Genomic DNA, 24,745 nt, shown 5'->3' on the forward strand with positions numbered 1-24,745 from the left:
GCACGGTCCAAAGGCGGCAATTTACGGCGTTAATGGAAAAATTTCGCAACCCCCCCACCCCTCCTCCCTCCCTCTCCTCGCTCTCTCTCCTCGCTCTCTCTCTCTCTCTGCACCTCCGGGAATCATCCCTTTGCCGTTACGGGTACGGCGCCATTCTAGCCGGGATATACCGTGCATTAAGGAATCAGGTCCAGTGGCACGGAAAGAAGATAAAATTCCGCGGATGTCCGTCCGCCTCGTTAGATCGGAACGACGCAATTAACAACGCGGGATCCGATCGATACCGTCGCTCCCCACCATCCCTCTCCCCGGTATTATCCCGTTTAGTCTGATCAGTTGAATTTTACCGCGGGACGGCGGGCATTGTTCTCGCCCGTTTCCCGCCGATATTAAAGGGGGCGAATACAAACACGCCGGCCAATTGGCTAGCCCAGTTTCCCAACTTGTCTCTCCCCCTCCCTCACCGTCCGCTCCGCCGTCCACGGAAACTTCGGACCCCCGTTATCACCCCCACTTCCATGCTTCCGGTGTGTATTGACGATTCCAGTTACCGCCTAGCACAATTCAGATACGCGGGGACCGATAAACGGCCGCCGATCGAGCGATTCCCGTTGTCGGCGCCGTTCGACGGATGTTTTAAAGAATTGCGGCGAACGTATATAACGTACTAAGGGTGGCGTTAACCCTCTAGTATATAAGTAATATTATATACATTTGTAATTTTTTTATGCATTTTTCAATTTTTATTATTAAAATATATTTTTATTATTAGAAAATGCTATTAGTCTAACCTCAATATCGTCTAAAAAGTATTCAGGTCGTTCAGTGATGTTCTAAAAAAGTTATTGCATATTTTGAACAGTGTATCCGAATATTAAAGTACGCCCGTCGAACGCTCGGAAAGTGTATAAATTAATTTCGGGCGAGCTATACACCCAACGCCCGGATCTTCGAATTTGTTTTTATTAACTCCCTGGATTCTCTGAAACGCTGCCAAAAACTGCTCTCGCGGTTGGAACCACCGTCTCGATAAAATTGAGCGTGTAAGGTTCGTTGTGTCTATTTGTACAATTTATATAATCCCTGTGAGCTCTAACGAAATTGTTGACTCGATTGGAAATGTTTATTGTATCGGGCTTTCAACGTTTATTATAAATATTAATTTTTAATTTTTAATTTTTAATTGGATATAGTTCACCTATGTTTAAAAATATATTTTGTTTAAACAATTCGTGTTGCAATGAACTTGGTAGCTAGGTTATTTTATTACCGGTCGTTTAATAATAAACAAGGTCAGTCGCTGTGAAAGTCACGCGAGAGCGAAAATTCCATATTTATAAATAAACTCGTTTAATCGCGGACTTCGGGGGAGTGAATGAAATAATTGTAAACAATATTGATATTGTTGAATATGTATATGCTGGTGTTAAATAGGTGATGTTTATTCCATTTGAATTATTGAATTTTGTCACGACGAGGACGTATTAAAATTAGTCGATTTTCAAATTGTAATAATCTTGCTATTGTTGAAGATATATTTATGAACGTTATGTCGTTGGAAAGCTGAAAGCCTCCCCTGCAAAATGGCGTTTAGTTCATTTCGATACGACGATTGGTTCCAAAGACATCGCATTATATAGACGATGCTCATTTTTGGGGGATTCGACTAGCTCTGTCTCTTTCTCGCATTGGTTTCTTCCCCACGTGGGAGCCTCTCCACACGTGGTCTCTCCACGTGGTTCCCCCCACCCATTCCCTATACCCACAAACTTCAAACGCTTGTATCTCGATAACGGATTGAGCAATTTTAATGGATAAAAATGCGTTGGAATCAGAATTCCATCGCCAATTAATCTCTCTGAATAGTATTAAAACATGAATTATGATTTTTATTATATTACAAATATTTCCCCAATTGTTACATTGGTTAACAGAAATTTATTTGTCGAACCCAGTGCACAATAATTTCATTCGAAAAGCATATTTTATTAATAAATTTAATGTCTGAAATTCGGCGCAATCAATAAACATTTAACAAACTGACAGCATTAAAACATATCAAAATTGATGAAATTTCACGCTGGAAGATAAATAAACATTTCGAAAATCTAACCACCACTCTGACGAGAACAGCGAAGAGGTGAATCAACCCGCTACGAGCGATACCCGCGATCAGTCGACTACAGTCGCGCGCTGTCTTCTTTGCGAGTAATAAAAAAAAATGTCCGCGGCGAGAGGGTTCGCCGTGGTGGAGAAAATCGCGGATCCCGGTGCCCGGTTGGAAACAGTGTTTGAAATGATACGAAGCATCCTGAGCCCATTACTGAACGCGGATAAACGAGCTACCTGCTGAATCATTAAAAGCCCCGGCTGGAATTCTTTCCTGTTCTCTTTCCTCGGCGCGGCGGAGGGGGGGGGGGGGGGCGCGGAGAGGCCCGGGAACCGGGGGAATTCTTTTACCATGAATTCATCCTGTTAACGGGGCCACGTAAACCGTGCGCCTCCGAGTTCTCCCTTTATTAGCACTGTTTGCCGAGTTAATAGAACGCGGCTGGATGGGCGTGGTTTGATTAGCTGCTACGACAGGGAACGGCTTCTCTTTTGACACTACCACCGACCGGGATTCGGTCCGGCGCAGAATAATTTCTTTATCGAGCCGACGCGCGAGCTACCTTCTCTACGGGGTGGTCGACTATTTCTCCGAGCCGCTTCGAAATTTTTCGACTAATTTCGAGAAGTCGAACTCTGCGATTTTTTATTTAAATTGCGTTAGCGATAGAAGTCGCAGCTTCGAATCAATAGAGAGATATGTTTAAACAATGAGTTTAAAGAAAAAGGTATTTCAAGTTTTATTTTACAAATTATTATTTTTGTTGAAATTAATCTTTGGAGCCTAGACGATCTCACGGTTGCGGTAATAATACTACACTAGGTGCGCGTAACGTAGCGATGTCTACTCACGGTGTCCTCTAGGCAGTGATTCCCCAGTGATGGACGCGATACGAGGCGTGTCCTCGTTGATTTCGACGTCAACTGTTTTCCGGTATATGTCGGCGATGTTAACGGTGCAACGGAGGTGCAGCCGGCCGTTCTTGATCATGTCGCTGGACACCTTGAACTCTATGGTCGACTTCGACACCACGGAGTCGTCGGCTTGGGGGATCTTCAAGTACCTGGGACTGTACAGCATGCTGTCGTTCGCGATCTGTGAAAAAATAGAAATAATTTGATAAAAATCATGGTTTTACAGTAACATTGTCAAAAATTGGCAAAATTGTCATTAACTCTTGCCGGACAGTTATGCATAAAATAATCAATCGACTGTTGTATTAGGTACGACCAAACGCTTTCTCTTTTTTCCTACGGTTTATTACCGGACCGCGGAAGTTTACGCGCCGACGATACGCAGCGAATATGCAGACTATATGCACGAATATGCAAACTGTATGCAGTAATATGCAAACCGTATGCGGGATGTATATATACGAAGCATGTACAGCATTGATTTGGTACATGCTCGCTAACGCAGATGCTAAAAAAATCGAAAAATCGTTTTCCACCGATATATTTAATACTGTATAAATTGTACAACGCGTAAATAACAAATACATTTGAAAAATAATCCAAAAATGCACCTTTGCAATCTGCATAAAAGTAAATTTAATGTCCGTAATTTTGTTTCCGCGAACCTATTGTTCAAAGCGTTTCCGGTCGAAAATAAATAAATAAATAAATAAATGAAAGCTTGAAGAATGCTTTCCGGTCGTGGCCCGCATCGTAGGATAAGGACGCATTTTGCAGGGACATAATTTACCGGGCAATCTGCCGCGTAGGGACAGGAGGGAGTCGGGGGTCTCGCGTCGCCGTTAAACGAATATCTCGGCGAAGCCAGCAATCCGGCATTATTAGGTTACTTCGTCGGCGCTTTTAACAGTGGCCTGGACAAATACTGGGATCGATGCCCTCACGGCCGCCCTTCCACGGCTCAGACACGCCGTAGTCAATTCAATTTCGCGGTCCCCATCGAAGGTGAGATTTTCCTGGGTAAACCGTGGCTGCTTTCTACGGCAGATATTACGCAGTTTCGTTGCTCTTAACGTAAATGAACAACCGTAGACGGGATGGAGAGAGAACGAGCAAGAACGAGGCAGTGAGAGAAGGAAAGAGGAGTGAGAGATAGAGAGAGAGAGAGAGAGAAGGAGAGAGGTGGCCTGGCTTCGCTCCCGTTTCGCCTCGCCTTTATTCTTCATCATCATCTTCCTCCTCCTCCTTTTCTTCCGCGCCGCTCGAGGAGAAAGACACGGGTGACCAAGAGCCGAGAGAAAGAGCGAGAAAGAGAGAACGATAGAGAGTGAAAGAGATAGAGAAAGACAGAGATCGTGAGAGAGAGAGAGAGGGAGAGGGAGCGGCCGGGTTACAAGAGTCGCTCGGCGTTATTACTTCGGGGAACAAACGAGGCCGTGCATTAAGTCCCGCGGACCTGCGATGACGCGGGGCTGCGCCGCGTGTTCATAAAGCATAATGCATAAAGCTTGCCGGTGTCGCGCGCGCCCTGCATCCTGGCGATGCGTTGCAAACCACCGTGCACCTCTCGCGCGCGCGCTATCGCCCAGCCGTAGCCGGAGGATTTGTCCGACGGGTTTCTAGGTGATCCGACCACACCTCGACGATCCTATCACGGACACTCCGATGCTCTGTTAGCGGTTCTTTGTCGGATCACGTTGGATTCTGCGGATCCGATGCCCTCCGCCTCATCCTTCCCCCTCCTTCTTCTTCTTGGAAAGTCTGCTCTCGCTTCTAGCACAGATTTGTTCGCGATTGTAGAAACTCGAGTAGACGCTCTTATATTTCTCGGCGAAGCGGTTGTCTTGTGTCACTTTTTATTCGAGTGTCAGTAGGGTGGATTGCTTTGCACGGATTTTTGTGTCAATGTTTTAATGTTTTACAGATTGACTTTTTAGGGATAATTTGTTAACTATTAATGAGGTGAAAGTGTTAGATAGGATTACTGTGAGATTCTATGTCATTGAGTATTTGTTTTTTTATTATTAGATACCTTTTTCGACGGATGGAATAAATAATATAAATTGTAATAGATGAAGTGGATGAATTAAATATTATTATCATAAATAGTAATGTGAAATGTGGAATACGAAATTAAATTTAATCTAAATTTTATTCTTTTTTTATCGAGGTTTACTGTATTCGATCCATGGCACTTTTTCCAAATTATTAATTTTTTTAATTACTTCCATAAACCTTGATAAACTGTAACGAGAAAAATCATACGTTTCCTCAAATTGTCAAAGAATATGTATAAAAATCGGCGAAAAGTTTCGTCGATGTTTTAAGTTATAAAAAAATTGCCAAAGATCATCCTTATTTTGCAATCTCTTTTAATTATCACTATTTTATACCTAACAATTTCCCTAATCTAACTGGATAATTTTTATGTCTCATATTTTTTTACTTACTCTAATCGCTAGTCTTCACTAATAAAAAAATCAAAAATTGTTTTAAACATAGTATTTAATAAATGAAAAATGTTCTTCGCGAGTCTGACGCGTCGCTGGGAAACTTGCGGTTAACGCGAAAGAAAAAAGGTGGAGCCGCGCCGCGATAAGGGCAACGGAGAGCTTCGTGGATCGTTTCACTATGGAACTTACGGAAAAATCCATGGTCCGTCACGGGGCGACACCCACCGTCAGCTTTCGTTTCGCCCCGTGGATAGAACGTGGCCCATATTCCTGGCCGCGCGGAGTAGAAGGAATTTTGTATGAAGCGGTACGTTACCGGGGACGTTAGGAGATAAACGACGGGCGACAGGAATTTTCGTAGAAATCTTGTAGAATTTACGTTAGCGTGGAATTTCCGCGACGGGGGGGAGACGCAAAACACTCATAAAGCCGGCAATATGACAAACTGGAAGTATAGCTTCCTTGTAGCGAAATTTTCTCCGGAATTATTCGCGTGTAAACCGTCGTTACGACAAATTGTCCCGGAAAGTTTCTTCCGACCGAATTTATCGCCCCGCGAGCGCGTTTATGTTTTCTAAATCACTCGGAACGCCGCCGTGAAATGTTCAGATGTTATATTTTTGTCGGAAATCGTTTTTCGTCCGTGTGCTAATTATATGTCCTCTGTGATTATTTTAATATACCACTTAAGGTTTTGTCAAGGTGCAAAATGGAACCATTTTGCTTCGGAATTTGTGTGTCAAGATTTTTCGATTTATTGACGAGGTGATCAATTTTAAGAATATTGAATGATTTTATTATAAACTACGATCTTAGAGCTTTCAGATGAGCTATCAAATGTTCAAAAATTCCTTCTGGAAGGTATTTTGAAATTAAATCGAAAAAACCCTTAAAATCGACTCAGCTTGTCCTAACCCACTACCATCGACATTAATTTACCTATTTCTCGTCCTGACTCCGAATTTTCCAACAAACTTAAATAATCATATCTTAAACTACAATCTTCCAGCTTTCTCATGAACCATCAAAAGTAAAAAAATTCCTCCTGGAAGTAACAGAAAAATCACAAGAAACTTATCCTTTCCAATGCCAGTTCACCAGCTCCGAACGAAGACGATTTCTAAGAGACGACCTTCGCGTCACGTTCGTTTGAACCTGAGAGAGAGAGAGAGAGAGAGAGAGATCCCGAGAGCTATAGAAGGTTCGTCGAACAGCTAAAAAATTCAGTGCGATCCGCGGGAGCCCTGGGGAGGATCCGTTCGAGCGGAAAACGCGCCGGTCCGCGGAATGACAGTCGCGTTGGCTCGTGAAATGACGCGGCGCGGCCCTATCGGTTTTCCGTCCGGCGCCGGGAGGGAATAAGGCTCTAACGAGCGGTGTTTTCGTGGCCCGGATTCGCGACAGCGTCCCGACAAATCCGTGACAGGGACACCTCTATAATACCTTAACCCGATGACCGGTGCTCCCGACGTCGCGGTGAAGTGAGCCGCGGGAAGGGAGAGCGAGAGAGAGAGAGAAAGGAAAACAGAAAAAGTTAAAGCGAGTGTTAGTACTAATATTAGTTACTACACGGACGTACCTACCCGGCTAATTTTGAGTTTAGGACTTTTGGCTAACATCTGGCATGCAATTTAGATTTAAAATAATTTTCCTGCCGAGAGAACGCATACTTTATTGCTTAACTTTAGGATTTCCTCCTCCGTTTAATACAGTCTACAGATATGACGTCACAATTCGTCGGTATTACTGACGGCGTCGTGACGCTAAGATAGAAAGAGCGAGAGAGAGAATGAGAAAGAGACAGAGAAAAAGAAAGGGGGAAGTTGAGGCGTTGAATGGACCCGACCTTGAATTTACGAGGCTCGCACCGGCGAGATTTGTCGGATACATTCGTCGATGTTTCACTAGCCGAGAGGCGGCGGAAAAGCGATCGCAGGCGGAAGCGAGCGAGCCGGAAGAATCGCCGGCGAGAAAATACGAGCGAGGACTTGATTCCGGATTGTTGAAGCGGCGATCCTTTTGGCAGAGGATCAACCCGACGTGAGCTAGGAAGAACGAAAATCTGGCACGAATTACACAAGGTATCCCGAAAGTCACTCGCAATCGTGAAATAGTAGGTTCCTGAGATCATTTTAAGTAACTTTTTCCTTTGTGAAAATGTAATTCGCGGTTTTGTTTAAGAATTATTAAGGAAAAATTGTGACCAATGAGAGGCGAGATTCATCGCGGATTCGTAGAAAACAGATCGTCGCGAAAGTTGATTCAAACGAATTCACCCTTCTCGTTATTTAAAAAATCATTTCGCTCCCGCGGCTTGAATTATTCAATCATTCGCCCCCTCCCCCGGTATATTCCATTTCCTGTTTCAATTATCGTGAATAGTTTGCGGGTCTTTGCGCGGATCTTTTTTATTTTTAAGCCTGATGAAAACGGGAATTAATTGGAAGCCTTCTAGCTTGACAAACCGTATTGCTCGCCGTAGAGAGAGCGAGAGAAATATCGAGTTTGTTTAACTCTGACGGGGAAGCTGCATTCTACCATCCGTAGATTGGCGAAGTAATTGTTCCATGCTTGGGCGCAAATTACATCACTATGAAATACACCGTCGCGGAAGTCCGTCGACGCGGAAGCGGACAAAGAAATGCCGCCGACGATTCATTGTTAGCAACAATATCTCTGTCCCTGGAGAAATATCTAATATTCAAAATTCTTTTAATAATAATATTAATTGAAATAATAATAGTAATAGTAATAATAATAGTATTAATAAGAATAACAATAATTTTGTAATAATTAAATTTCTAATTATAATAATGAAATCTCTAAAATTATTCTTTTAATTGATTACTATTTTTTAATAAATTTGTCACAAGATAAATAATTTTAATAAATTTGTTTATAGAATAAAAAATGTCTATCTCAATTTCAGTAATATATTAAATATATTATAAAAAAGAAATGTTCTTAGCTCTAACAGCTCCTATAGTTATCACACCATCTCACCTTCAAACATATAACCCTGTCGCATTATAGCAAACGAAATCCTATGGTAAACACCTATACAAATCGAGAGCCTTCCGAGTACTCCGCTCCGAGAACTTTTCGGATCAGCTCGAAAGAGTCGTAGCTTCCTTAGGCGAGGCCGTCGTCGACTGGCAACAAGACGAGCCACGCTAGCGAGCACGTGTACATGTACGTGTGTATGTGTGCGAGGGTGGAGCTGCAGGGAACATTAAGAGAAAGTTGTCGACAATGGCCAGGTTAGCTCTCGGGTCCTCTCCGGGGAGGTAACGGGGTGACACGCATCAGAGTCCGTTACTACGGGATCCGGGAACCGAAAATGGCAGGGTGAAATTGCTGGCTCGGTGCACTTTCCAGCGGCCATTGTTGCTGGCGCGGAGCGGTGCAGAGCGGTGCGGAGCGGAGCAGCGCGTCGTCGAGGCTAGACACGCGAATTTTCAGTTACGCTCGAGACGCATACCATCGTTTCCAGCTCTGCCGCTGCTCTCATGCTAGAAACTAAATCGACTAACTCTCTCTCTCTCTCTTTCCCTCTCTCTCTCTCTCTCTCTTTTGTTAGCTGTATTTCTCTCTTGCTCTCTCGAAACCCCCACTAGCTTCCCGAGCGTTGCTTTCCAACTCGCCTCTGACACGCGTTAATTATAACCGATCCGTGCCCATAAAGAGACCGAATTTATTTTCCGGTCCATGGGCACGGTAAAATTATTTCTTCAAATAAATTACCCTCTCTCTTTCCCTATCTTTTTTTAAATTATATAGTTATTCCTTTACACTAAATCGTAAGTTTATTATATTTTGTCATTTATATACTGTAATATACCATAAAGAATTTTTTCCCTTCGATGTATATATTTATTTAAATATACAGCGTCGAAGTCCGAATACTTTCGGAAGTCGTTGTTCGCACGCCGCCGGAGGTTTCAAATATTTGCGGGAGTAGATTAGAGTCGGCAGAATAGCTGGGGGATAATCAGCGAACCTCCTGAAGCGTTTTCTAATTTCCCGAAACGAAGGCAGATTTCTGATTGGCAGGGCAAGCACATTTCGCCCCGTAGGAACGTTGGGATTGGCACTGAAATAACGCGGTTGGCATTGGAGGAGAGAAGGAGCGTTCTACTCGGCGAGTTCCGAGCTGAGACTGTTAACTCTTTGCCCTCGAACGACTCTAAAGAACCACTAATATTATTCTACCACGTTTCAAAATAATTTTTACTTTAACAATATTGAAATTTAAACAATTGTTGTGCAGTGAACCAATTAACACGAGTCGCGAGAATTAATTTCACACTGTAAAATTACGCTTCGTAAAACGCGCTCTGTCACGGAAAATGCCAGGAGAAGTATTGTCACTATAAGTCAGGAGAACTATTGTCACTATAAGCCAAGCAAACTATTATCACTATAAACTAAGTAAACTATCGCCACAATAAGCCAAGAAATTAATTTCAGATTTGCAGTTAAAAAAGGCTTAGAACGCAAAGGGTTGATTGTCGTTGCCTCTGATTTACAGTGAAGGGGGTGTCTAGCGAAGGGAGACGGCGGCCAGGGTTTTCCAACGGGGGCAGGACGTTGCGTTACATGACAGACGTGCCGTGCGACAAGAAAGCGTCTACCTACCGGTGAAAAAGGAGGGGGACGTAAGAGGGAGTTATGTCAGCAAGCTATTAACCAGGAACGTGTTCTTAGCAGTGTTCAAGTTCCGAGGAAACTTCGCAATTGGAGGACTCGGAAATCCTACGAAACGTTGCCCGAGGCTTAAATGGACCGCGATGTCGTGAAGGAAACGACGCCATCGTTATTTTCTCGACGACTCTCTACGCTTTTCCATTTTCAGCTCGGATTCCCGTTGACTGGCCTTCCAAATCCCTCTCCGCCAACCCCTTCCGATCCTCCCCAAACCCCTTCTCCCTCCCGACCCCCTCGCGGCACGAGAAACTGAAGCTACGTTCGACGAGTTCGATCGACGGCCAAACTTTCGCAGAAACGCCGCTTTTTAAACGTCGTCGGACAATTTCGAAGATTGAGCAACAACAACGAGATAGTTTATCCGGTATTAAGCTTGGCAATTTTTTAAATTATTTTACTGTTGTTTGAATATTTTTATGATCGTGCTAAAAACTAAATATGCTAAAATAAAAAATGGTATGTATAATAGTCAGACAATTGGTTTTCTTTTGTTTCGTCTCAGAGATTGGAAAATGCCTGAGGAATTTAGTTAACGATCCTGGCAATCTTACGGATCACTTGATTTATATTAATATAAATAAAATATTTTTACTTTCTTATGGCATATCTTCTGACACCTATGTTAGCCAGAAATTTATATTTTGTTAAGGTTTCTTTTATTTCTTCTCCTTTTCTTCTCTTACGAAAGCACAATAGTTTATCTCTACTCTCTGGGTACAGCAATGCTGCGCGATTTCACGTCACGCGGTATCACAAGTGAAATCTCTCTCAGTATTATTAACTCTCTCAGCGTCCCCCGTTCCGTAGACAAATGGTATATGGATTTTTATTCGGCTGGGACCGCTTAATTCCGCGGAATGTCCCGGGCCTGCCCGGCGAGACATATGAAACGCTACAATATGGAGATTCGTCCATTTGTTCCCGGTGATATCGAGCACCGAGCTGGAAAAGGGGACTGGAGAGGGGTGCAGAGAGATAGATATAGAAAGAGAGAGAAAGAAGGAAATGGAAGGTAACGAACGGAAGCAATCGGCGTTCCTTCGATCCGGTTCGGAGCCGATGTTTTCGCCGATCGAAAACATATAACTCACGCTGGTGCAACGCGGCTCGGCCATTGTAACCAGTTAAATGCGCCGGACGGCGGCGGCTGCGTGCACCGATTTAACGGAATAATTTGGTTGATTTAACAAATACCGCGGAATAACGATTTATTTGCATGCGAGGCTTGAAACTGGGATGCCTCCCGCTGTCCTCCCTCTGACTATATCTATTTTTATCTCTGTTCATCTCTCTCTCGTACCTTCACTCTGTTTCTCTCTTTTCCTCTCTCTTTCTCTCTTTTCTTTTCTCTATCTCTCTTTCTATAGTTACGGTATGTATATTTTTCTTTCTCTGTGTCTGTCTCTTTCTCTCGGACTCTCAATCACTCTTTTTCTCTCCCTCTTCCTGCCTCTTTTTCTCTGTCTCTGTCTCTGTTACTGTACCTGTCCCTGTCTCTGACTCTAACTCTGACTCTTTATCTCTCTCTGCCTTTGAATTTGTCTCTGTCCATGTCTCTGCCTTTGAATTTGTCCCTGTCTCTGTCTCCGAACTCTAACTCTTCATGTGCCTCTGTCTTTGAATTTGTCTCTGTCTTTGAATTTCTCTCTGGCTTTGGAATTATTTTCATACACGTTAGAACAATTTTTAGCGTCGCCTTAACAACCTTAGGGTCGCCATTCGAGCGCAAAGGGTTATAATACGAGTCGGCGATTCCGCCACGGCACCCGGGAGGATGGAAACACGCAGGTGCGGAACGAGCTCTAAAACCCCGTGGATTGCAGCGGAGGAACAGAGGAGCGAAATTATTTAAATAATCGAGGCTGCCGGCGAGAGCGAGGCGATTTCTTATCCGGGCGGGCTACTAAGTTGCAAAATAATTTCTGGCACATCAGGACCGAGAGAAAGAGAAAGAGAGAGAGAGAGAGAGAGAGGGATCGCCCGTAAATCCCCGCTAGAGTAATGTCCTTGGTAATCCGTTTCCTCGGGAATTTCATTTCTCCGCGTTCCAATTTAACAAACTAATCTCGCGCGGCGCGCCGCTCGCGGATCGGAGAACTAAAAAAATCTTCCGGCGATTTGTTCCCATCCGAATTCTCCGATATTCAGGCTTCGTTTTATAACGTCGGTGTCTGTCGAGCCGATCCTGGAACGGGTTATCGTCCGCGATTCTCCAGGCGACTCGAATGTTTATTTTATACCGTTTGCGTTTCCTGTTTAATTAACAGTGAATTACAAAGGCAGCAACTTTGTGCTTATATATGTCTCGAAATAGATATATAAATAATATACAAGGGGTTAATAAGTAATAAATAAATATATCTATGTTTAGAAATAATTGTATAAACAATATACAAAGGGTTAATAAATAATAGATATGTCTATGTCCATCGTGGACGTTTATGCTCGCGGTTGATGCTACGACAGATAAACAGAGCGAAGCGCGCGGACGCGCTCTGTTCATGCGTGTTCTGTTCATGTTGTCCATATAGTAGGAGGTCGCGCGAAATAAAACCGATTCGGAATGGTTTCCATGGACCGCAATAATAACGCGTTCCCGATTATTTCGAGTGAATTATTAATGGCCGGCGATGCCGGACCGGGATCGGGCCGCAGCACATATTCGCCTCCCCCCATTGTGACGGATTAATTAATTAGGGTAATTTGATGTTCCGCTTATAATTCCTAATTAATTCGGGCACGCTATAATTATTCCGGCGGTTGGGCGAGAGAGGCGTGTGTAAACACGCGTAAACATTTCGCCCACGGTTTGCTCGGTAAACGACCGACAACGGGCTCTTCCTCCTCAAAAATCATTCCGACGGCGATCGATCACGGATAAACCGTGTTCATCCGTCGTTTGACACGTGGAGGAGACACGAGGAGAAGAGACAGCAAGAGAGATCCAGAGAAGGAGAGTAGGAGAGAGAGAGAGAGTAGGCGAGAGAGAGAGAGCCGGGGAGAGAGAGATCCGGAGAAGGAGAGCCGGAGAGAGAGAGAGAGCCGGAGAGAGAGAGAGAGAGAGAGCCGGAGAGAGAGAGAGAGAGCCGGAGAGAGAGAGATCCGGAGAGAGAGAAATCCGGAGAGAGAGAGAGAGAGAGCCGGAGAGAGAGATCCGAAGAGAGAGAGAGAGCCGGAAAGAGAGAGTCAAAGAAAGAGAGTAGGAGAGAGTGAGAGTCGGAAAGAGAGAGAGAGAGAGTAGGAGAGAGGGAGAGCCAGAGAAAGAGAGTAGGAGAGAGTGAGAGCCGGAAAGAGAGCAGGCGAGAAAGAGAGAAAAAGAGACAGAGAAAGAGAGGGAAAGGGGAGGGGTGGGACGATGATCGATCGCGGTACGAAACTTCTTCGAAAAACGAATAAATTTCGGCAGAAGTCTCCCGGACACGCTCTGCATACGAAAACGTCGATCCCGCCATTGATCATCCCGGCAAATCTCTCGTGCGAGGGTAATTCGATGTTAAGAAGCTCCCGTGAAATATGCTCCGACCGACTTTCCTTATGAATTCCGGAAACTGCGAGAGGAAAAACGGGGGAACGACTACTGCCTCGATACTGTTCGCTCGGGTAAGTTACCCAGCCGTGTATGTCTTCACAAAATTATTTACTTTTGTCAATTCTTGCGAGTTGGTAAAAAATAATAATGTGGGAAATATCTTTATAATTATGGGACGTCTTTATGCCGTTTTTATGACGTTTTGGAGCTGTCTTTAAGATGTCTATCATGAGACGTCTTTCAGACATTTTAAAGACGTCTAAATTGAATATCCTTTCAACGTCTGAAACAAGGCGTCTTTAAGACGTTCATTTCAGGGCTCAGGTTATATTTCAGGGATCGGACCTAAAATTCGCAGTTGAAACGTCTTCGATTGCAAAGGATTAATACTCATCAAAGCGTCTAGGGTGGTTAGAAAAAAATATCGAAGACAGTTCACGAGTATCGAGAAGGGTTTCTAAAGTAATTTGGCACTTACGGGTTTCCCGTTGAGCGTCCAAGTGATGTTGCAGGCGGGCATGGAGCTGCCGGTGGTGCAGTGCGCCCAGTACACCTTGCCCACGGATATCCGCTCCTTCGGGATCTCGATCGTCGGGTCCGTTTTTGGGGCGTCTAAGGCATAATAATTACGTCGTTTAGCACGGCTAGCACCGACACCCCGCTAACTCGACTGTCTGGCCGCCAGCCAGCGCAATCGAGGGCCCCGGGGCTTGACAGAGGTGGCGACCCGGGAAACACCTGTACTACCGAGTTTCCTTTTGTTCGGATTTTTACGCTCGGAGGTGTAGCATCGCACGAAAGAATAAAACGCTAGAATAGCGTAATTTATTGGTCGGCCATGTTACAAAATTGCAAATCGTGCACGCGGGTCGACTTAACCCTTTTAATGCCGGGCGACGATATATCGGGGAACAAAATAAATTTATACAATTATTTATATATATATATATATTATTTATAAAACTTCTATATTTTTCCCGTAATACGTTATTTTTTGAATTGTGTAAATATCATTTTTAGTTTGGTTTTTAAGACCCCAAAAGCCATGTATCGCGACGTCATGGGGCTATACTAATTTAAGGCCCCGTTTCCAACACCTTAATAATTAAATATCACTTTCATCCACCCTGATTATTCTAATAACGCGCGCGATTCGATGGTCACCGGTTTTTTTCCCGAGCGGATAAACGTGTCGCCGTCGCTGCTCTTCAATTTTTCCTCTCTTTTTTTATTCCCCTCCACCCCCTCTCTCTCTCTCTCTCTCTCTCGAAATTGCGCGATATTTTATTTCACAGCTATCGACAGCTTTCGAACGTTTTATCAGATTTCAATCGCGGGCAAACCAGTCCGTGAATTATATATTTCGCAGCGAAACGGCGGGGCCCCCCCATAAATTTTCGAGTAATTTAATCCGTTGTGATTAACGGGCGACGGACTTTTCGGTAAATCGAAGCTAAACGTCGATCCTTAGCGCGCGCGCGGGGTTGGTTGGCTATTCGACGGAATTTATTTCATCGAGCGCGCGCACGCATCGACGTCCGAGATTCGTTAAAAGAGCAACTGCTTTAATTAGACGGGAACGTTTGTCCGGGACGTCGGAGCGAATCCGTGTTCGTAGAGACGGTCTCGGTAAGTGTTTGTAGAATAGTGTTTGTTCGTAGAATACTGTTTTCCGTTTGCGAATGTTATATGACTATTTGTTTCTCTTAGGAAAGGGTTGAAAACGGGGCGCGTGTTGTTCGAGTGGAGAACGTCGAGAAAAGTTGCGGATCTTTGAGCTCCTGTAACTTTGGCAGGAAATTTTTTACCCCATTTTCAGTTACGTGGTTTTAAAGTAGAATGTTAACGCTTTAAAATGAGCACAGGTAGAAGGTTGTGCGATTTTTTTGGACGAAGTTACAGGCGCTCGAAGATCGACGATTTAGCTACCTTGATTCCACGGACTAGTTTCTATCGATATTTGAACCTCTGTAATTATGGCTAAAAATTTTTTAACTTACTTTCAGCTGTGTGATTTTAAAGCAGAATGTTAACGCTTTAAAACGAGCAAAAGTAGATGGCTCTCCGATTTTTTTACACGGAGTTACAGGTTCTCAAAGTTTGACGATTTTTCAAAGATAATATCACTCTTGATTTTCCGGGCTAATTTCTGCCGATATTCGAACGTCTGTGATTTCAACATAAAATTTTTTTACCTATTTTCAATTCAGCGGTTTTAAAGTGGAATGTTAACGCTTTAAAACAAGCACAAGCAGAAGGCTGTCCGATTTTTTTACTCGAAGTTACAGCTGCTCAAAGTTCGACGATTTTTCACTGACTATTTAGCTACCTTGATTCCATCGATCTTTAAACCACTATAACTTCTGCAATAAATTTTTTATTTCACTTTCAGTTCCACGATTTTAAAGTGGAATGTTAGCTCTTTAAAATGAGCATAAATAATAGGCCGCATAATTTTTTCTCTCAAAGTAGCAAGTACTCAAAATCCAGCGATTTTTCAGAAATGCTTTAACTTCTTTGATACATCAAACTAGTATAATCGATCTAAGAACACCTGTACCATTAACTAAAAAAAAATCCGAAAACAATTGAATTTCCCCTGAATTAAAACAAACACTTTCCGCTTTAAAACAAACATCGCCAGAGCCCCGTAACATTTGTTCGCCCAAAGTTACAGCTGCTTAAAGTTCGACTACTTTTCACCGCGCCTTTCTATCCCCGATCGATCAAAGCAAGCGGTTTTAATTAACGCTCGATCAATTAATAAAACTAAAGAGTGAATAGAATAGACACGGAGTCTTTAGAATGGCTCTCGAATTTCTATCGGCGAGAGCGTTCTTCCGGGAGAATCGGCGTCCTAGTCGCGTTTCTTCCGGGCGATCCGTAAATCTGACATGAAAATGGGGCGCACGTAGCCTCGCACGTGCACGGCATCGGCACCGGCATCGCGACGGCCACACGGCCGCGAATCGAGGATGAGGAATTTGTCTACTCTCCCGGCGAAACTTTTTAATTCTCCGGCGCGTGGGGTGCGGGGGCGGGTTGCACGGTTCTCTTACTCACCGACCACCTCCATCCTCGCCCTCTCGATCAGAGTATGGAACGAAGGTCTTCCGGCCGACACCTCGCACTTGTACTTCCCTGTCAGCCCTCTGGTCACGTTCAACAGCGTTACGTCGTTCTTGTTTGACTTGGACAGCTGCGGAATAACAGGAAACTATCATGAAACGCGCTTCGTCGAACGACGATATTTGAGAAATTATTCTTTTTAATTTTTACGTTTATCAATTTTTGGAAGAATTCTTAGTGATGTAGTGATAGCGAATAATTATTATTATAGTGATGTTATAATACTACTGGTATTATAATACTGCTACTATTACTCTAATATTAGTAATATTATTGAATGAAAATAACGGTACATATAATGGTACAAATAACGTCTGGAGGATACGAAGATCTCATTTGGGTTTCCCGGCAGACGCATTTCAGGTTCGACGAAAAAGGTTCGATATTTCTTCGGATCGGTCGCCCTCCTCCGTCCTCCTCCACCATCCCCCCTCCGCCCATCGAGGACGAGCGAAGGAAACGGTGAAAAGGACTTGTCTCCGCATCCGGTGTAGTTTGTAAAGCAGGCGGGGAGGGGAGGGGGGGTGGAGAGACCCGCGCCGCGTTGCATGTAAATGATTGCAGCCTCGGGGAAGGGGGGAAGGGATGGGGGGAGCCCACAGTCGTCCGATCGAGATTTAGACGTGGAGAGGGTTCGATGAAAGGTCGATGGGCGACTGGAATACAAAGTAATTTCCAGCCGCTACTCCGGCCCGAAAGTACGGGAAAATATTCGTGGCCTTTGAGCGACCCGGTGGAATCAGGGACCCGGTCGGTCGAGCGACCGTCAAAAATTCCGGGCGGACCGCGTCGACGAGAGAATTCGTCGGAACTGCGGAGACAAACAATTTTGCTGGTTTAGATAAACCGTCGATAAATTGTCTAAGAAGATTAGATTATTCTGTCTTGTTAAGTGAAGTCGATAGGGATATCAAATTAAATGGAGCTATTGTTATGTAATCTTTAGTTTCATATATTTTATAAATGGTCTGCGAATGAACTGCGAATGTTCTATGGAAACGTCCATAGGATGTTTTATAGATGTGTGAAGGATGTCGTCGAGACGTCTAAAAGATGTCTTGTTATGTAAGACAGGACGTTCGTAGGATGTTTTTGGGACGTTCGGAGGACATTCGACATACTCTAAAGATGTCTCGATTTTTCTGCTCTAAAATACATTTCACATTGACAATCGAATTGCGAGTTTAAAGAGTACCGCAGCACCGGCTGCTATCAACGGCGAGCTACTACCCTCTCCGGAACGACGAGCCGATTTCGCGGTGGAGAGGGCGCACGATCGCCGAGTCGAAGACACCCGGCGAGAAGAATGCCAAAAGCGGAATGCGATGGGAAAAATGCTCGCGGGCTATTATTAAAAATTCTGAAGACAATCGAAGGCCGACCTAAAATTGCGAGCCGCTGGGTGAGAGGAGAGATGGAGGGAGGGAGGAAAGGGAGAGAAGGGAGAAAAGGGGGGAATTAATCGAATCGCGGCGGCGGATCGATAGGTCGAGGGGGTCCGCCGCGAGAATACACTTTACGGGGTAGCATCGATCCTATATAACCGTCGGGAATCAAGTTCGCGGGCGAACGATATCACGTAGACGCCGGGCGAAACTTCTTCCGAAGTCCGCCGCTATCAGATTTCGACTGGCTCGATCGGCCGCGGTAGTAAAAGTATCTCACACCACCGATAGAATGTTCGCCAGTGTTTCAACCGGAGGGGGCTGAAACCGACCCGCCCCCGTCCCTCCGTCCCTCCCTTTACTATCCCTCCTCAGCACGGAGTCGAAGCCTCGTTCCCCCGAAAACCGTGGTAGTTTTCGTGTTTCCCACGGTTAACGGGCGATCGTCGAAATAAAAATCCCACGAACCCCGTTTTCTCTAACGGCTCGCGGATCGATTTCACCGGGGATTCCTCGATAAGTGATCGGAGAAGAACCACATCGAAAGCCATAAACGTGTGCAAGTCGGATGGACTCTGTGTGTGTGCACACGGTCAGCGGACCTTATTCAATTTGCTAAAGAATATTTCCTGCAGCATTTGATTCCCTTCGTTTCTGTTAGCCGGCTTACCGCGTCCGTCTGACCGGAGCCTTATCTGTTCTACTTGCTGGCTAGTTCTGCGTTACGCGCGGTACTTTGTGGTTTCGTTTGACGTCGGACTGGTTATGGGACAGGTGTACTTTGTTTCTTTACAGACGGATATTCCTTTTGTCTTTTGCTATTCGGCTCGTTTGATTATTTTTATTATTTCGGTTCGTTAAATTGTGCAGTTTTGTGCGAAATAAATATTGCATTAATTGTAAGATATAGGAGTCTAAGACATCAACGTTCTCAATTCCTTTTCACCCCTTCGCAATTTTCACCATCACCCACCCATTCTGTTGTTAAATTGATAAAAAATCAGTGATCTGCCGATTGCCATAATCGACACAAATTCACGCTTTAAATTATCAATGAAACAAAACCAACGAACGAAGAACAATCGTCGCAGCTTCTCCGCCGACCGGTTTCCGTAGTTTTTGCGATCGCCGTGCTCATTGGCAGCCGCGCGGATCCGACACTTTCGTTTCATCCACTTTTGCCGTGGAAAAGTGTCGTTGTTCCGACGGCCCGACAATAGTTGTTCGACGAACAAGCCTCCCCCGGCGCGGCCGACGACGTCCTCGTCACGGCGATCCCTTTGTCCGGCCGACTCAAAGGAACTTTGTTAACGTCCTCGCGGAAAATATACTCGGGGGAGTTGAGCCCCGCTTCGTGGCGTAGGAACTATCGATAATCACCAGGCCGGGTGGAGGACGGGGGCGGACGGGTGCGCGAAGGAACGCGGGACAACCATAATGGAGATCAGAAGGTCGGAAGTTCAATTCCGGCGCGGGATAATCGACTCGCGCGAAAGCGACGATCTTCGACAGGGTGGCGGCCAATCATTTACGATCTCCCGTCTCGGATCACGATTTTTACTATTTATATCTACCTCTAAGAACCGTAAAATATAAATAAAATAATTAAATAATTAATAAATTGCGTTCAGAACTTTGACCTAAATTGCAAAGTCGAAAGCGAAGTATTTGCCTTCGAAGCGCGGCTCAACTTTTAACGACTATATAAATTACAAAAATTTTTTTCTTGCAATATTGTTATATACGATTCGACAGAGGGAAGATTTCTCTCTCGAATAGATAGACAGAATCAATTTATAATTTTTCTCCGCCATTTTACGGTACGTCGAGCGAAGAGCGTGTGTCTCCGACATTCGCCCGAGGTTCTGTTATTATTTCTGCGACACGGCGGATCGTTCGTAAAAATTGAATTCAGGGGTGCGAGAGTAGACGCTCCGCCCTGTAAAATAAGCCGCGGCAGACTATCGTGCGATTTTTTTCCGCGAACCTACGGCAGATTCAAAATTCCATTAGACCCCGGTGCGACGACGGCGGCTACGGAATCAGTCCGGATGACGTACCGCGCCGCGGCGATAAGAATTCAAGCGAGTCGGTTTAAAATGAAGATTTTTAGTGGCCCCATGGTTTCAAATATGAGGCCGGATAGCGCGGGACGGGGCGGGGCAGGACGACGTGGAAAGTTAGCCATAAATCCCGGGCGAAGATTCAAATTCCGCGGGGGGCAAGTCGGGCAGAAGCTACGGCCAGCGTAAAAGTAACGGCTGCTCGTATAATATTTATCCGTGGCGCGGAGTGTACACCGTACAGAGGACAAGATAGCCGAACGGGGCTTCGGGGGACGTTCGCGTGACCGTTCGCCTATGACGGAACCGCCCGCGTAGGCACCGACGGAATTATGTCGGTCCAATACGGTGATAACGGCGTTGCCGAGGGGAAGGCGAGCGCCCCCGAACCGTCTTCCCGTAACCGCCGCCGTCGTCGTCGTCGTCGCCGCCACCGATAATCCCGTCTTTTTATCGCCACTTAGCTGTATCCCCTTTTATTGGTCATTACACGTTATCACGGCGCTTGAGACCTGAACAAACCGGCGCACAAGATGCAACCCTACTGTGATCCCAGTCAACGACTTCGCCCTTCTGGAACGCGCGTTCTGTCAAAGTTTCCTCAACGATCGAACTTTTAGTCGCCGAGAATTTTTACAAATAATTTCGCGGCATAACGTTTTCTGGTTTTAACGACTGGCGAAACGTTTTATTGGATGGTGATATCGTTAGGGGGGTTTTATTAGTGTTTCGTGTAATAGTGTGATGTGCTATTTTATAGTTATAATTGTCTAGTATATTATATAATATAGTCATACTTATATTGTATATAATTACTATAGTAATGCTATTTTTAATTACTACCACTACTGCTATTATATAATATATTATATAATAATATGTATGCTATAATACTACTAGCACATCAAAGTACTACATTTATAATACTCTAAAAAAATATTACTATTAATATTGCTATTAATATTGCTATTAATATTACCTTACTATATTATTATAAATATTACTATTAATATTGCTATTACCATTAATATTACTATTATTATTACTTTCACAAATTATTATAAAACAATTACTATTCGTTCTCCATCATCGACCCTTAATCCAAAAATAAAATATTCCACATAAATTCTCAGTATCCCAATGTTATTCTCAGCACATTTAGAGCGCGACCATCGGCAGTCTAATTGCAGATCAACCCCCCCGGTTTAAATCGGAAACGGAAAGTTTCAGAAAAATTCCGAGTTTCCGTGGCACCGCGATATTATTCAACGAGAACGAACCGTCGTCGCCCTGGCGCGGAAACGGCGAACACACAGTGGACGCGCGCGCGGGCCGTAGCGATTCATTTCTTTTAATTATCGCCGGGGTTTCTCTCGGCTCCCATCGCCGTTCCTGGAACAACAATCTCTCTCTTTCTCTCTCTCTCTCTCTCTCTCTCTCCCTCTCTCTCCCCGTCCCATAACCGAGGATTACTGTTCATTCAAATTTCCGTGGCACCGCCGTCGCCCGCGAGAGATCACCGCGGCATTATTTCACTGTTTTTATCGTGGCGTAATAATTCTGGACACTCGGCTGGCGCGCGTATAAAATCAAGAAAACGTGAAAACTCGAGGAGAGAGCGACGGCGAAGGAGAGACGGGATGAAGCGGGGTGTATGAGGAGAAGCTGGAGCAGAGTGAGGGGGAAGAGGGTGGAGAGTGAAGGGGAGAGAATGAGACGAGTGTCGGCGTGGCTCTCGACGAGTGACTCCCGCGGTTTGATCAGCACCGTAAATAAGTAGTTCGCCTGCCCCGGGTACCGGGCGGCTGCTCCTTGAAAATTTCCCAAGAGCTGCGCGGCAGCTAAGCTTTCTTATTATTACGTTTCGCGTCCCCCTTGCTCCGTGGATAGTCGTTCGTGAAATCCGTCCTGATGCGAACCAAAGACGCCGGAAAGGACATCCCGACCGAACCTCCCCCTCTCTCTCGTGTTCCTTCTTCTTCTTCCATCCGCGGGGCTCTTCTTACCCATTTTCGTTCGGACCTCTTTTCGCCGAGGAATTCACCGCGAAACCCTCTCTCTTTCTCTCTCTCTCTCTCTCTCTCTCTCTCTCTCTCTTCGCAATGACGGCCGCGTGATTGAACGTAAATTTCACTGAGCTCGCTGTTCTCGAGATGCCATTGTTTTCAAGGATCCTTTCGAGTGGATGCTGGAGAATTTTTATTACAAATTTTTAATTTGTAATTTCAAAGATTTATAGGGTTCTATTGGCAATTTTTAATTTGTAGGTTTTAAGGGTCATAGATTTTTATTGGAAATTTTTCATAATAGCATAAACGATGTTAGACCTTTATTATAAATTATTAATAACAGTCTTAAGTTGCTAAATATTTACACTGAGCCTCCAACAGAATTTTACAATCTATAAAATTCTACCACAACTTTCAACAAAAGCTTAAACATTACGAAATCTACAATAAAAATATAAATTATAACTAACCCCAACTAGACTCAGAAAACTAATTTCAAGCAACAAGTAATCAGAAACAAATTTCCACCCCCATCACAGTCACCACATCATTCAATAATTCCAGAAACTATTAAAAAACCAACAAAATCCCTCCGAATACCTAAACAATTCTAAAGCGTTTCCCTCACCATCCCTCCAGACATCGTGATCGAAGAGAGCGACAACAGCAACTAACTAAATACGTGAAACACCTGCGAAAGTACGCGAAGAAGTTTCCCCATTGTTTCGTGGTCCCGCTTGTCCCGTGGATCGACGTGCCGGCAAATCGGTGCAAAACGCCCGTGGAAAAGATCGACGGGTATAAATCAGTCCCCCGACGACTTCGAAAATCGCGGTCGCTCGTTCGCACGGTAAATATTTAAAGAGAGCCGCGGATGGAAAGAAAAGTGTGGAAGTGGGGGTTGGGAGAGGAGGGACTGGGGGATGGGGGGTTGGGGAATGGAGGGACTGGGAGGATGGGAGATAGGGGGATGGGGGGACTAGGTGATGGGGAACTAGTGGATGGGGGGTTGGGGGACGGAGGGATGGGAGGACTGGGAGATGGGGGGACTGGGGATGATGGGGTGCCTCCGGTTGCCACGGGAGAGGAGTCGCAGGGACGAAGAACGACGAAGAACGGCGAACGGCGAAGGGCGGGGGGATCGATGCGGGTAAAACACGGGGCTCGCTTGACCCAGGTTCAAATCCACTCGAACGGAATTCCAAGGGGTCGTGTCGCGGTCGTAGCACACGCCATAAATCAGCCCTATCGATTTCTTTCGAACCGGTCCCACGGACACGTTTTACCTTCGCACTTACGTTGCGGAAGAGTGCTCGTCCCCGAGGACCGGCCGAACCAGTCGGCAACTGGAAGGAGGGAAGGAGGGGGGGGAGAGGGTGGATGCAGGGGGTGCAAGAGACTGCGGGGGTTAGTTTCGCAAAAAGTTTCGGCCTCCGTGAGGAGCGTCGAAGATTCTCATCAAGCGGGGCGCGCTATACATCGTCGAGCTGCAGCAACCTGTGTCCTCTAACTTCCTGTCGGAGTATTGGCGCGCGTGTGCGGGAGAGGTTCGGGACATCCGAGGGTTAGAGTTTCAAATTGTTAGAGGCAGTGGAATTTTATTCGGTGCGCTGGGATTTTGCCGCGGTTCCGGTTTCGACCCTTAATTGATCAGTTAGGGTTTCAAATTGTTAGCTCTACAATTTTATTAATGGAATTTATTCTTCAATTTTTAAATTATTCTAATGAGCTATAGAATTTTATTTCCGGCACTGAGAGTTTGCTACAGCTTCGATTTCAACCCTTAATTGATCATTCAGACTTCTACATTGTTAGCAGAGGCTGTACGATTTTATTAATTACAATTAATAGTTGTATTACTCTAGATTGATTTTTAAATTATTGCAAATTACTGTAGAATTTTATTTGCGCCCAGTGATATATTTTTTCGGCTCCGATTTCAACTCTTAATTGGTCAGTTAAATTTTTACATTGTTAGCAGTAACTGTACAATTTTATTATCGGAATTTATTGTTCAAATAGATTTTGAAATTATTGCAAGTAGCTGCAGTATTTTATTTGTACCACTGGGAGTTTGCTGCGGGCTCCGGTTTCAACCCTTAATTGGTCAGTTAGACTTTCAAATTGTTAACAGCAGTTGGACGATTTTATTACTGGGTCTACTGTAACGATTCTTCGGCTTCGATTTCAACCCTTAACTGTTCCGACGGATTTTAAATTGTTCAAGGGAGCTACAAAATTTTATTTGCTAAGTTATGGGTTTCCGGCGACTTCGATTTCAACCCTTGATAGTTCAGACAGATTTTAAAATTATTTAAAGTAGCTGTAGAATTTTATTTATGAGACCATGGTTTTTCTTTGACTTCGACTTCAACCCTTAATCGACCAGATATAATTTAATATTATCAAAGTGTGCTATAAAATTTTATTAGCCACCCTACTTAAT

At 44.6% G+C, this 24,745-nt stretch overlaps 1 protein-coding gene across 1 annotated transcript in view; it reads right to left on the reverse strand.

The window, feature by feature from the left end:
- LOC144467561 (uncharacterized) overlaps window positions 1-24,745 on the reverse strand; it is a 179,723-nt gene that overhangs the window by 25,717 nt on the left and 129,261 nt on the right. The window contains exons 3-5 of the mRNA XM_078176419.1: window positions 16,777-16,912; window positions 14,192-14,325; window positions 2,962-3,205 (exon numbers count right to left, since the gene is read on the reverse strand). Coding sequence (XP_078032545.1) covers window positions 2,962-3,205; window positions 14,192-14,325; window positions 16,777-16,912 — 514 coding nt within the window. The remainder of the gene's footprint in view (window positions 1-2,961; window positions 3,206-14,191; window positions 14,326-16,776; window positions 16,913-24,745) is intronic.

Source organism: Augochlora pura, chromosome 3, assembly GCF_028453695.1.
Source record: "Augochlora pura isolate Apur16 chromosome 3, APUR_v2.2.1, whole genome shotgun sequence".
In the NCBI taxonomy this organism is placed as follows: Eukaryota; Metazoa; Arthropoda; class Insecta; order Hymenoptera; family Halictidae; genus Augochlora; species Augochlora pura.